Source organism: Callithrix jacchus, chromosome 8 (genome assembly GCF_049354715.1).
Source record: "Callithrix jacchus isolate 240 chromosome 8, calJac240_pri, whole genome shotgun sequence".
Lineage (NCBI taxonomy): Eukaryota > Metazoa > Chordata > Mammalia > Primates > Cebidae > Callithrix > Callithrix jacchus.
The window spans coordinates 3608759-3623866 of record NC_133509.1 but is presented as its reverse complement, the minus strand read 5'-3'; the positions used below and the strand labels follow the sequence as shown (position 1 = coordinate 3623866).

The 15108-nt window shown below is 45.6% G+C and overlaps 1 protein-coding gene across 3 annotated transcripts in view; it reads right to left on the bottom strand.

Annotated features, from left to right (window-relative positions):
* MYZAP (myocardial zonula adherens protein) overlaps positions 1 to 15108 on the bottom strand; it is a 98444-nt gene that overhangs the window by 38254 nt on the left and 45082 nt on the right. For all 3 annotated transcript variants that reach the window (XM_035258695.3, XM_035258696.3, XM_054239315.2), the window contains 2 exons: positions 10039 to 10118; positions 7679 to 7784 (listed from right to left, as the gene is read on the bottom strand). In XM_035258695.3, coding sequence (XP_035114586.2) covers positions 7679 to 7784; positions 10039 to 10118 — 186 coding nt within the window. The remainder of the gene's footprint in view (positions 1 to 7678; positions 7785 to 10038; positions 10119 to 15108) is intronic.

Sequence of the window (15108 nt, the reverse complement as noted above, 5' to 3'; positions counted from 1 at the left end):
ATGACGACAGCATCACTCTTTAAACAAATCTAAGAGACGACCATTAAGTACTTTCAAAATCACTCCTTAGGGATCACAGTAATATTCTGCTTTGCCTTGAACTTGAGAAGTGGTCATTGTTAATTATTCCACCAAGACATATTTTTCTTCTCTTTCTAAATGGGTGCAGTGTGGCCAAGTGTAATGTCTTCTGTATAGACAGCAGTGAATGATTTAAACCAGGGCAAGGCAGACACGTGCATACAAGCACAGTCAGAAGATCTATGACAATCACTCTTAGTCTCTGCTAGTGGTAGGTTCCCAGCTTTCAAGGACTTAGGTGGATTGGATTCTGTCCCTTTGAGTTTCTATCATCTATTTAACAAGTGGACCTCATCCCATCTTAATAACAATCTCTCCAGATGAGCCTAAATAGCCTTTGAGGTTTTTACTACCTGGATACCACCAGGCCAGTGCAGCTGTTAAGAGTAGGCTGTCAGGCCAGATGCAGTGGCTCACGCCTGTAATCCCAACACTTTAAGAGGCCAAGATGGGAAGATTGCTAGAGACCAGGAGTTGGAAGACCAGCTGAGCAACATAGCAAAACCCTGTCTCTATTTTTTAAAAAAAGAAATTGGCTGGGTGTGGGTGCACGTGCCTATAGTCCCACCTACATGAGAAGTTGAACGGGGAGGATCACTTAAGCCCAGGAGTTGGAGGCTTCAGGAAGGTATGATTGAAACACTGCACTCCAGCCTGAGCAATAGAGCAAGACTTGGTCTCTAAAACAAAATTTTAAAAAGGGTGAGCTGTCACAGAATCCTCCCAGGACCAGGGGCTGGCAATAAGTGAAGGTCTCCTGACAGTGCCCAGAGAGTCACAGACTTGGAGCAGCTTTCTGACTTCTGTGCTCCTGTCCCTGGTGACTATCTCCCTGGCTTGCTTTCTGTCGAGCCCTCCCTATTCTGAGTTCATCACCAGCTTCCCACCTCAGGCATAGGCGTTTCCGAGGGACACTGGCCAAAAACACAAACATGAAACCCAGCAAGGAGAGCCAGGCCACTGCTGTGAGAATCCAGGACAGCAATTCTCAGTCGGGCTGCATATTAGAAGCACTTGTAGAGTTTTTAAAACGAAACCAAACTCAGTACTCAGTCTGCCTCCATCCCATCTGCCAAGTCCAGGCATGTCTTACAGCTCCCCAGGTGGTTCTCATGTGCAGCAGTTCCTTCTACCTGTGCACTTTTAGAACACGTCATTTACAGCAATTGCTTTCAGCAAAGGCAGTCAAAAGAAAATGCCTCCTCTACAAATGAACAGAAACTCCCTTCAGGCACTGTTGGAGGAACACTTCCTACCCACAAATGGCAATGGGAAATCAGAAGGAAGACATGATAAAATAAACGGATGCCTAATGACTACACTGGGAAACGGTTTTTAAAAAAAAAAAAAAACTCAAGAAATTACTGTTTATTCAGCTGAACAATATCTCTGCCCATTGGCAAAAATGTAAACTCACCATCGTGGAGGGCAAATAATTTATTTTTTCCTCCACTTTCCCCTTGGCAGGAGAACTGCTCTGGTTGGCAGCAGGTGAGCCATGGTGAGAGCAGGCAAAGAGGCGTGAAAGACTTCGGACTGAAGAAGTCACACTAGAAGCTGCGTGAGCAGAGAGCACTGTGGGGGCCTCAGGATCCTCTCTCGCTTTTTACCCCTCGCAGCTCTCCCAGATTGACCTTTCCCGGCAATCTAAAGAATGCAGCTTGACTCAAGACCAAAGGCCAGTCCAACAGGATGCCTGCTACATAACTTTCTTCACAAGGGTTAATTAACGTCTATGAAGTGGTGGACTTCACAGTACAATCTATTTACCTGTGTATCTCTCTGGCTCAATAGCCATCATACGTGTACGTACGTAGGTATGTATGCAATGTCTGTCTCTTTCTCCAGACCGTGCCCATGACAGCTCCATGTTCAGGAGCATTGCAAAAATACTAGAGCAGAAGAATGAGTGTGATTTTCATTCCTCTGTTTCCTTGTTTTTTACTTTGCCCTGAGGAAAAGTCACCTACTTAATGGCTTTACAGGGGAGTGGTATCCTTCTCCCTGCCATGAGAGGTAACAGGGTAGAGATTTTCTAAAACCCTGTTATTTTTTAAGTTTTTGATTAGTTATTCAATAAACAACATTTCCATTACTGAAAAAAAAAAAAAAAAAGACTTGCCCAAGGGCAAGACTACCCTGGAACCCCCAAGTGGGTAACATCGTGACAGCAGGGCCCTGTCTGCATGACCCCCCACTGTGTAACCAGCCCCAGCACGAAGCAGGTGCTGCTGGGTATCTGCTGAATGGATGAATGAATTCACTTCCCCTTGAGGGCTGTTTCTTTCCAATCCCTCAGCGTTTCTCTGTATTTTCTGGCTATAAGGGGTACCTGTGGGACTTTTTTGTTTTGTTTTTCATCTTCATCAAAGCCAGAATCAGCTGGAAGAACTAGTGATGAGGGAGATACCCAATCCCCTGTGACCTCCATGAAGAAGGAGACTTACTTCAGTAGGAAGACCTAGCCTAGGGAGGAATACTTGGTCCCACGTTTCACAGAAGACACTTTGCACTGTGTTTTCTCACTGAACTTGACCCTGTAAGATATGTACTAACCCTCCATTTTGAAAGGGCTTACCCCATCATGAGCCCTTCCTACACAGTACGGTTCTACTGTCTCCCACCATGGAAATCAAGTCATTTTTGAGCTAAGGATGACAAAATCTGGGCCAGTTTCTTTGTATTATGTATTATGACTATGATAGAGTGATATTCCACTGAGGTAGGAAGAAACACGTTTCTTAATGTTTAAGGATTCCAAGGATCTCAGTGGTAATACCTGAACACGTGGGGCTAAAACAAAAGCAGCCCATCATTTTAATAAACTAAGTTTCCTCACAGACATTATGGCCAAAATGATGCCAACAATGGATGGAGACGAGACTGCCATCCGTGGGAATGCGAGGCTGTGATGAAGACCAGCTCCCAGACCCACGTGAGGGAAGGAAAGGGGCCCCTAACAGCCGCTATGCCCGGGGAGCCAGAGTCCGCAGATGAAAACATACTTCTCTTCTAGAGTCAGAGTTCCAGATTTATTTCACAAGTGACCAATTCAGTAGTCTAGATTTTTCAAAATTTGCTCCAAGTAACCTGTGACTTAGTTATGATTTTGCTGATTTCACTCATTATGCAACATAATGAGAAGGCTGCGCTTCTAAAAACAGGTACAGCAGAGTAAATACAGAAAATTCTTTTTTTTTTTTTTTTGAGACGGAGTTTCGCTCTTGTTACCCAGGCTGGAGTGCAATGGCGCGATCTCGGCTCACCACAACCTCCGCCTCCTGGGTTCAGGCAATTCTCCTGCCTCAGCCGCCCGAGTAGCTGGGACTACAGGCACGCACCACCATGCCCAGCTAATTTTTGTATTTTTAGTAGAGACGGGGTTTCACCATGTTGACCAGGATGGTCTCGATCTCTTGACCTCATGATCCACCCGCCTCGGCCTCCCAAAGTGCTGGGATCACAGGCATGAGCCACCGCGCCCGGCCCAGAAGATTCTTTATGTGATGAACACTCAGCCAAAGTTGCCAGACTTCCTCCACACAGTCTTTCAGATTTCGGGACACAGGATTTGTGGAGGAGCACCAAAGAACTTCGAAATCAACTCTGCACTTTGTAAAGAATGTACCCACGATGAAGGGCTAAATGCTTTACTATTGCAGCCAGTACTAGAAACGTTTTGTTTTGAATGAAAAGCAGTAATTTGCCTCTTTGAAAGTGGCTCTTGCTTCACGATACAGAACAAAAACACATTCCCTCACAATTTCTAAGACGTGAATTCAGCTCTCATCTCTCCTTGAGCACGTCTTCCCCAGTGCCCTGAATTACTCGGGTTCTCAACTCCTTTCCAACCTGGTCTTGGTCTTCTGAATGTGCTCGTCTGTCAATGTCCCTGGACCATGTTTCTACTTTTTAAAAAAATGTATTCATGTAAGTGGCTATTGCAATTGAAATTTTAAGCTACCTTTCTTTTTTTAGATGGAGTTTCGCTGTTGTTACCCAGGCTGGAGTGCAGTGGCGCAGTCTTGGCTCACTACAACCTCCGCCTCCCAGGTTCAAGCATTCTCCTGCCTCAGCCTCCCGAGTGGCTGGGATTACAGGCTCCCACCACCACGCCCGGCTAATTTTTGTATTTTTAGTGGAGACGGGGTTTCGCCATGTTGTCCAGGCTGGACTCAAACTCCTGACCTCAGGTGGTCCACCTGCCTTGGCCTCCCAAAGCTCTGGGATAAGAGGCGTGAGCCACCGTACCCAACTGCCATTTTTTTCTTATATAAATTATTGCAGTATGCTGGGCAAACACAAACTATCTAAATCAGGCAGCAAACATTATCAGGAATAAAAAGTATCTCTTTTTTTGTTGGTGGTGGTGGTGGCGGTCTACACTCACTGTTGAAAGCCAGCCAGCCCCTCGGGGTGTTAACCCTGATGGCACCCTCAACAGTAGCTGGTGATTTCATTCCAATGACTGGGCCTTCCAGACCACAGACCACAGACCACATCAGAGCTTAGAGAAGTTTATCTAGAAGATATGAAGTGACAGGTAGAAAAAGGCAAAGCCTGAACAGAGATCTTCATATGCATCCCTATACACACACATGTATATGTATGCATGCACGTGTGGGGGGTGTGTGTGTGTGAATTCCTTCATATGCATCGCTATACACACATACCCGTGTATGCATGCACGTGTTTGTGTGTGTGAATTCCTTCATATGCATCCCTATACACACACCTATGTATATGCATGCACGTGTATGTGTGTGAATTCCTTCATATGCATCCCTATACACACCCGTGTATGCATGCACGTGTGTGTGAATTCCTTCATATGCATCCCTATTCACACACACATGTGTATGCATGCACGTTTGTGTGTGTGTGTGAATTCCTTCATATGCATCCCTATACACACCCGTGTATGCATGCACGTGTGTGTGTGAATTCCTTCTTATGCATCCCTATACACACACACATGTGTATGCATGCACATGTGTTTGTATGTGTGTGAATTCCTTCATATGCATCCCTATACACACACACGTATATATATATGCATGCACGTTTGTGTGTGAATTCCTTCATATGCATCCCTACACACACACATGTATGCATGCACATGTGTTTGTGTATGTGTGTGAATTCCTTCATATGCATCCCTATACACACACGTATGTATATACATGCACGTGTGTGTATGTGTGAATTCCTTCATATGCATCCCTATACACACACACGTATATATATGCATGCACGTGTGTGTGAATTCCTTCATATGCATCCCTACACACACACGTGTATGCATGCACGTGTTTGTATGTGTGTGAATTCCTTCATATGCATCCCTATACACACACACGTATGTATATGCATGCACGTGTGTATGTGAATTCTTCATATGCATCCCTATACACACACATGTGTATGCATGCACGTGTGTGAATTCCTTCATATGCATCCCTATACACACACACATATGTATATGCATGCACATGTGTTTGTGTGTGTGAATTCCTTCATATGCATCCCTATACACACACATATGTATATGTATGCACATGTGTTTGTGTGTGTGAATTCTTTCATATGCATCCCTATACACACACACGTATGTATATGCATGCACGTGTGTATGTGTGTGAATTCCTTCATATGCATCCCTATACACACGCATATGTGTATGCATGCATGTGTGTGAATTCCTTCATATGCATCCCTATACACACACACGTATGTATATGCATGCACATGTGTTTGTGTGTGTGTGTGAATTCCTTCATATGCATCCCTATACACACACATATGTATATGCATGCACATGTGTGTGTGTGTGTGTTTGTGTATGTTTGTGAATTCCTTCACTCCCTCCAAATTGGTATGTCTGGTACATTGTGGAAGTAGGTTAGGAAAACAGAATTCTAAACTTCTTTGAAAATGTCTTTTTAAAAAAAAACAGCGTCTCTGATTCTGGTACAGCATTAACCTCTTACAGGTAAGGATTTAAATGAATCAGAAGCCAACCAGTAAGAGGTTTTGTTCAACAGTTCTCTATTATTAGATACAAGAGCAACACAGGCGCCCCCTTGTGGTGAGGTGGGAGAAATGCAATGCCCCACAGTTAACCACCCACATGGGGGAAAATAAGGGATGCTCTTACCCCAGACTTCGTGTGTGTGAAATTCAAAAGCAGAAAAACTATTCCCTGACAGTCAAAGTTCCCCGAGATGCTAATAATGGCAAAGTGGTGGTTTTCCTTGGACAACACACTCCTGACATCTACGTAGGGTTGATGATAGGGCAGCACCTCCCTCCCCATCAGTGTCACGGGCAGTGCTCCCGCCTGCGTACACAAAAGGATTGCGAAGGTGCATGCATGGCTTCCTCTGCTATTCCACCGCTCCCCAGAAACTTGCATGTGAACCAATGTAAGACACACATGATCCGACACAGTATAACTGTACCTCTCGCCTGCGGACAAGCTTTCATCTAATATGTGTGTTTATCCTACACACAATAAAACAAGATGTCCCTTCCCATCCTCACAATTCCCTGACCTTAACCCCAACATTAACATCCCCAATATTTTAGAGATTAATAAAATAGATATATTTTTAATCTTTCATGTGTCTGTCATGTACACAGAGTATTAGAAGTAGATATGGTTTTAATTGTAATAATCCATTAATAAAACACAACTTTTTAAAGTAGTGCTTAATGTAAGGAAAATCCTTTTTCATTTTTCCACTGCCAACCGAACATTTAACTAAATGGAAACCTTTTATTTGCAAGTTAGAGAATTAGACTCAAGGGAATTCTTATAATCCTCTTAGTACTAACTGCTCTTTTTCTAACAGATTTTTTTCACTGAGCAAGAAGACCACAGGAACATGTGACCAGCTTCTCACAGCGGAACATCGCCACGAGAGAGGCAGATTACACTGACACAAGGTTAAAAATTTCTCTTTCCCTCTTAGAGAAATGGAAATGTTCGACTTACCCATGTTTTCATTTAGAAAAAAGAGAATAGTAAACTATGCCCACACAGTAAATGTACAGCTTCCTGCTACAGAGACAGTCAGGAGAGAAAGGATGGTGGCAAAGGGAAAGGAAGAAGAAACAGGAGGAGGAGAAGAGAATGAGGAAGGAGGGAGAAAAAAGAAACATACAAGGGAATGAAAGACACACCCAGAAAAGGATAAAGGACAAGAATGGTAGCAGGGAGAGAGAAACTGACGGCTGTGGAGGGAGCGCAGGGACCTGGGCTGAATTTGCCCTTCCCATCACCCCTTTTGGTCTCCTGAGCTGTGAGCACCCACACAGATGGTCACTGTCCTTTCACAGCGGGTGAGCTTATGCACTGCACTTTCCAGCTTTCTTAACTGTAACCCTTTGACTGGGGGAAACCCCTCTTTTAGGGGCATCATCATCAGTCCATGGGGGACACGTAGGGAAATCTCACTCTGGGTCTAAATGGCAGTGGCCTGAGCACCTCAGCCTGTGGGCCACAGAAAATGGAGCGGTGAGGCAGATTTGTTCTGGGGCTGTTTCCTCACCACAGGAAGCAGTCCCAGGCCTGTGGCCTTTTCCAGATGCTCACCTCCTCCACCATCTGCTTGACTTTCTTCTGCTGGCAATGCACCATGTCGTCTAGGTGTCTGATCCGCTCTCGGAGGCTGGCTGATGCCTCCTCCAGCTGCTGATACCTAATACCAACAGGAGGAAAAAGGAAATGAACCCTGCAGCAAGGCAGCAGCAGCAGCGACAGGTCACAGCTTTAGAGATCGCCAAGAGGGCCAGGCATGGTGGCTCATGCCTGTAATCCCAACACTTTGAGAGAGGCCAAGGCAGGAGGACTGCTTGGGGCCAGGAGTTCGAGACCAGCCTGGGCAGCATGGTGAGACCCCCATCTCCACAAAAATAAAATAAAAATAGGAAGAATACATCTTTGGGGGAAGCTTTGGTAAAAAATAAATGTAAATTTTAAAAAATAAAAAAAATCTGCCAAGAACAAGAAATCAAATCCCAGGATGCGTTCTTCCTACTTTGTATGATGACCACACAAATCAGTGTGAGTACCAGCGAGCTACCAAACCAGAGGAGCATAGGGCTAGATTCTACATTCCCATTTGCAAGTTTCATCCCATATAAGGACAGTTCTTTTCCAGGGACTCAAAGAGAATTTTTTGCATCATTTACAGACATGAGAAGCTCTCTGTTTTGGGGTTAATAAAATACTGGAAGATCCAGTAAATTATTGTGATGGGAGGGACAGGGAAGAAGGGGCCCAGCGACACAACATATCTGAAATCAATGGCAGAGTACCGAAAAGTCTGGAATTACAGCTGCTCTACATATCCTTTATTTTTGGCAAATGGGGAAAAGGTGAAAGACCTTCTCAACATCAAAATAGAGGAAGCCACATCCCAAAACATTTCACACTTTTGTTTTAAAACAGCACAAATTATTCTCCAACATTGCTTACACTCTCCAGTTCTCTGGGGCCATTGGGGCTGGACACCGGAGGAAGGGTCTGGTGGTCTATTACCCACACCCTATCTCTGCCTCAGCACTACGTTAAAGACTAGTAAGCCTCCGGCTGGGCGCGGTGGCTCAAGCCTGTAATCCCAGCACTTTGGGAGGCCAAAGCGGGTGGATCACGAGGTCAAGAGATTGAGACCATCCTGGTCAACACGGTGAAACCCCATCTCTACTTAAAATACAAAAAATTAGCTGGGCATGGTGGCGCGCGCCTGTAATCCCAGCTACTCAGGAGGCTGAGGCAGGAGAATTGCCTGAACCCAGGAGGCGGAGGTTGCGGTGAGCCGAGATCGCGCCATTGCACTCCAGCCTGGGTAACAAGAGCGAAACTCCATCTCAAAAAAAAAAAGACTAGTAAGCCTTCTAGGCTTTAAACACTCTGAAATTGCAAATGAGGAAGGAAAAATGGGTATTCTTTCAGCACATACTATTTGGCAAGCAGCAAGCCCAACAGTCCTCTTACCAACAGTAACCTAGTGAGACGGGCACAGTTAATCACCATCATAATCCTCTCCCCCTTTAAAGATGAATTTCCATGTTGCACGAGCAATTCTCAGGGACGTTAAGTCACTTGCCAAACACTCAAATCATCTCAACCTTGTTTCCGTCACTAGAGACCCTGAATGGCCTCTCTGCCTTGTAATTTTTAGAAGAGACAGTGTATATACTGTGTTTTCCATGCAGGGTTTAACATACCCAGAGCCAGGGGACACAGAAGGTTTTACTAAGCACAGTTTGGAAACAAAGAAAGATGTTTCTGAATTGATTTCCCAAGCAAAGGGTATTAGTCACAGTTGATGAGTTTTCTCACCAACAAGGTGTATCCTGTGGAGTTCAAGGCCATGGACATCATTAACAGACTGAACTTTGGCACTTGTCTAAGTATTTGATGTGTCACTACACTAACGACCAGCCATGGTCTGCAAGATGTGGCTGGAGGCTTCCAAGGAAACTTGCTCCATATTGGAAGCTCTCAGCCCAATGTTGTACATGCTTCAGTCCGTAATAAGGGACACCCACACAAACGAAAAGGCAAGGGTCAAACGAGCCCATAAAAACACAGTGTGGGCCGGGCGCAGTGGCTCACGCCTGTAATCCCAGCACTTTGGGAGGCCGAGGCGGGTGGATCACGAGGTCAAGAGATCAAGACCATCCTGGTCAACATGGTGAAACCCCGTCTCTACTAAAAATACAAAAAATCAGCTGGGCATGGTGGCGCGTGCCTGTAATCCCAGCTACTCAGGAGGCTGAGGCAGGAGAACTGCCTGAACCCAGGAGGCGGAGGTTGCGGTGAGCCGAGATCGCACCATTGCACTCCAGCCTGGGTAACGAGCGAAACTCCGCCTCAAAAAAAAAAAAAAAAACCACAGTGTGTCTACAACCTAAACCCATTACGCGATGAAAGGCGTCACATCTTACCTTTCCTTGTCAGCGTCAGGTACCTCCCCAGACATTTCTGTTTCATGTTCTAGGAGTTGAAGCTGCAGTTGATGACGTTCCTAAAACAAACAGAAACTGCCATTTTAATCACTGGGTCCCAAGTTCAACAGAGAATGTCTACGTAACGATTCTGGCACTAGGAAGTCCAAGTGTGTAAAACCCTTGTTGGCTCAGCAAAGCCCAAACAAGGCTCGAAACCGCCAAATCTGTTGTTGTGCGTTTATAGATCAGACACAGACATCCCAAATGAAACCATTCAAGATTTATTTTCCAAAGGTATTCCATCAGCCCAGGCTCAGAGAAAATTAATAGTTCCAAATAATGACAATCAATACTTTAAACTGGTGAGCTGTGATACTGCAAAACTCTTTATTACTTCCGAGTCATCAAGAAAAGAGGCTCTGGAATTCTGGCTATATCGTCTTTCCTAACTGAGTGGTGTTTATACAAGCGTATTCACTTGTAAAAATGTGTTGTGGTCAGAATAATGGTCCTCCAAAAATGTCCACGTCCTAATTCCTGAAACCTACTGTTATGTCATATGGAGAAAGGAACTCTGCAGGTGTGATTAAATTAAGGACCTTGAAATAGGGAGTTCCCGGGTTCCAGAGTTGGGCCCTCATAAGGAGAAGCCAGCAGGGTGAGAATCAGACGGAAAGAGCCTGAAAGACACTCTGCTGCTGCCTCTGAAGCTGCAGGAGGGGGCCACAAGCTGAGGAGTGCAGCTGGTCTTCAGAAATTAGAGAAGGCAGGCAAATGCATTCCCTTCTAGAGCTTCCAAAAGGAATCCAGCCCTGCCAACACCTGGATTTTAGAACTTCTGAGCTCTAAGAATGTAAAATCATACAATTGTGTTGTTTTAAGCCACTGACCTTGTGGAAATTTGCTGTGGTAGCAACAGGAAACATACACGCATCGAGCTGTGCATTTTGTACACTTTGCTATATACATATGTATATTTACAAGTCTACCCAAAAGAGGAGGAGTCTGGAATCATTTCTGTGGACAAAGCTCAAAAATGTTCATAAAAACATGGTGCCCATCATAACTGAAATTGCACTAAAAATATATTACAGACATGAGTGTAAAAATTTCCTTACAACGGATGCTGATCAAATCCTGCTCACTGACTGAGAGGCTATTTTACCTTAGGTGCTTTTCTGAGAACTAATGTTCCTCATCTTTATGTTCAGAAATTCCACCCAGCAAACTCTTACTAATTACATAGATTCCAAACCTCTTTCCTAACAAATTATTAAAAGCAAATATTTGAAAATTTAACTGCCACAGCTTTTGAAGCTGTAAGCAGTGATATACCAAGAGGTAGGTATATCCCAAGGTGCAGGGAAGCAGTCCACCTCGAGCAGAAGAGTATATTATCAAGGAAAAGTGTATAATAACAAATGTAGATAAACTCTGACTGGGGTTTTGTTACTGTTTTTAAACCTCTATGGCAAACGCACAATTTTACGGCCTGGCCTGAGTAGAACGTTCCTCCCACCCCCGTGTGGTTGAAAGTTTCACATTAGCCCTGAAATAACAGTGATAAAAGCTTTCACAAGTGAATGCCTCCCTCCAAAAAAACAAAAAACAACAAAAACTGTCATAAAGTAGAATGAGGTCTGACTTACTTACAGCACATTTTTAAAATTCAGTTTCTTTAAATTGAGGAAGCTTTGGGAGGCCGAAGCGGGTGGATCACGAGGTCAAGAGATCGAGACCATCCTGGTTAACATGGTGAAACCCCGTCTCTACTAAAAATACAAAAAATTAGCTGGGCATGGTTGCGCGTGCCTGTAATCCCAGCTACTCAGGAGGCTGAGGCAGGAGAATTGCCTGAACCCAGGAGGCGGAGGTTGCGGTGAGCCGAGATCGCGCCATTGCACTCCAGCCTGGGTAACAAGAGCGAAACTCCATCTCAAAAAAATTAATTAATAAATAAATAAAAAATAAAAATAAACTTAGGAACAACAAATCTTACCTTTACTCTGCTTAATTATTCCTAACAGTTGTAAGCACCTGTGAGATCACTGCCCGGATTAAGGCATAGACTGTTACCTATTCCCCAGTAGGGTCCCTGGCAGAGAACACTCCTTGAAAGATTTTTACTGATGAGAAAAAAGGTGTTTCAAATACAGTGCTCACCAAGAGAGACAGTAAACTAAGACATACGGCAGAGAAGCTGGTCAAAAGCACATGGTTTGTCCTTGAGCAAAATCCAAAACAGACAGCGGGATATGGACGCTGCCACAGCCCTGGCGAAGGACATGCCGTTCACATAGTGTGAGACGGGGATTTGGCCAGATTCCTGCTCTCAAAGATTTATCCCTGAAAAGGAAACAGTGGAAATTGGCCTATCTAATCTAGTCCAAATAAATACAGCCTTTCTCTAGCCTAAATGGAAAGGGAGATTTACAGAAAGGGCCATAAATTTCCAATCACTAAAGAGGACGCCAACACCACTTGGGGGAGGTTCTGGGTTTTCCTAAATGCTGTCAGGGAGGGCGGATCTTACCAGCTCCCTGGCTCCACCCATTCACCCCACATGAGGGCTCCACGTGAAAATCCGTGGGGAAAGACAAGGAACTTTCCGAACCTCAAGAGTACAATGAAGATAAGCATAAAAATGGGTCGAAACAAGCTGACTCTGAGGGCAGACACAGGCAGCCTTGGAACAAAGTGAAAGTCATAGCCACAAATGACTGAACCCTTACTACACACGAGGAACCATGCTTCGCACTTGGCATGGATTTGTCTCATTTACTGCTCACAAAAGCTCTAAGAATAAGGCGTACCATAACCAGCATTTCACAAAAGTGGGGACGGAGTTTGGAAAAATCAAGTAACTGCAAACAGCTAGGAAGAGACACAAGATCCAACCCCCCAGGCTGTCTGATTCTAAAGCCCATGTTGGTAACTACTACATGTGGTCTCTCTGTAGGACAGCCTCTCGCCCAAACCACCCCGCTATGCTGCCTGCTCACCTTGCCTTTTTTTTTTTTTTTTTTTTTTTTTTTCTCTGAGACGGAGTTTTGCTCTTGTTACCCAGGCTGGAGTGCAATGGCGCGATCTCGGCTCACCGCAACCTCCGCCTCCTGGGTTCAGGCAATTCTCCTGCCTCAGCCTCCTGAGTAGCTGGGATTACAGGCATGCGCCACCATGCCCAGCTGATTTTTTGTATTTTTAGTAGAGACGGGGTTTCACCATGTTGACCGGGATGGTCTCGATCTCTTGACCTCGTGATCCACCCGCCTCGGCCTCCCAAAGTGCTGGGACTACAGGCGTGAGCCACGGCGCCCGGCCTCACCTTGCTTCTTTATGCTGCAGGAAAATCTGCCACACCAGAGAAAGAGCATCTGAGTTAACCCGCATCTTCTGCTGTTCTAAGAGAACAGTAATGTGGGAGGAAGCTCACCCACGTTCTAGAAAGCCCGCTTGCTGCCCAGTCTTCACCACCCCCGCCCCTGGTCAACACTAATGTTAGTCCTTATTAAGCCAATCGTCTATTCTTCAATAAAAGACGGGATTCTGTTTTCCCAGGGGAGAGAAGTGAGCTTGCAATTGACTCTTTAGTTTGCCCAATTCTCTCCCAAGTAAAAAGCTGAAGAGTTAAAAAGAAGCACAGCACCGGGTGAACTCTGACGCTCCAACGTGTAAGGCCAGTTGCCTCGCCCGGAGTCAGACGGACACATCCCTCCCTCTCCGTGCCTCATAACTATGTCATCACTCAAGCTCCTTATCCGGCCTCGCCACATGGCTTCCCCGCACCCGCCTCTGCATATCATACCCAAGGCCACACTCAGCACTAAACTAGGCATCCAACCCCAGCCCGCTGTTCAAAAACCTACAAAAGAATTTTTTAAAAGAAGCCCCCACCAAACCCTGCCCGGTAGCAGTCTGCCCCGTACGCCCCCGGAAGGCCCACTTACCCAAGGTCCCGCCCACCTACCAATGACAACTAGCTCCAGGCACTTCCTACCTCTCAATAGCCAATGAAATTGCCTTCACCTTGTTTCCCCATGACCAATCAAAGCCCACTTACCCAAGGTCCCACCCACCTACCAATGACAGCTAGCTCCAAGCATTTCCTGCCTCTCAACAGCCAATGAAATCACCTTCACTTGGTTTCCCCTATAGCCAATCAAGGCCCACCTACCCAAGATCCCGCCCACCTACCAATGACAGCTAGCTCCAGACGCTTCCTGCCTCTCAACAGCCAATAAAATTGTCTTCCCTTTGTTCCCCCAATAACCAATCAATTGCCCTCCCTCCCCATAAAACCCCACGTCCTAAACAGCCAGGCACGACTTCTTTGGCCCCTTCCTAGATAGCAGAACCTCGGCCAGGAGCTGAATAAATTAGCTTCTCATTTTCTTATACTTGCCTCAGTTTCCTCATTTTACCTCGGCAATAAACCTTACACAAAGCACTGAACGTAATGCGGTTCCCATGGTGGTGACACCTCACCTTGTTAGGGGACAGCAGAGGGGCTTATGCTGCAAAATCCATGGGGTTAGGAGACCTCTTCTCAGAATCACATGAAGCCTGACAGTGGCCTTGCTCTCCCTGTCCCTTCTCTGTCTCCATGATCAGATTGGAGATTCTTGGCATCCTGAATGAGTCACAAGGTGCTAATAATATTACAGTCTCGGCACGTCACCACTCTCTCCAAACTCAGATGCAGCCCGGGAGCCATTTCCAGAAACCAGTCACAGCCTTCGCCTTGAACTCCCTGGCCAAGAAGTCAGCCGTCACCTGCTAAAGGTCGCCCATCCTTTCTCTTCCTTCTCTTCCCTCCTTTCCTCTTTCCTTTCTCCCACCACTTCCTCCTTTTCCTCTATTTCCTACGTAATTCTTGGCCTCTTCCCTTTCTCTAAACGGGCTTCATTATCCCAGCTGAGATCCTGCCTTCCCCATGTCCCTCCATTCCACTCATCAGCCTGTTTACCACACCCAGAGAAATGGGGCCTCCATTCCCCCAAGTCCCTGGTGTGTCAAGGAAAAGCCAACCCTTGAGACACCTGCCCCAGAAACAACAGGACTGTGGTA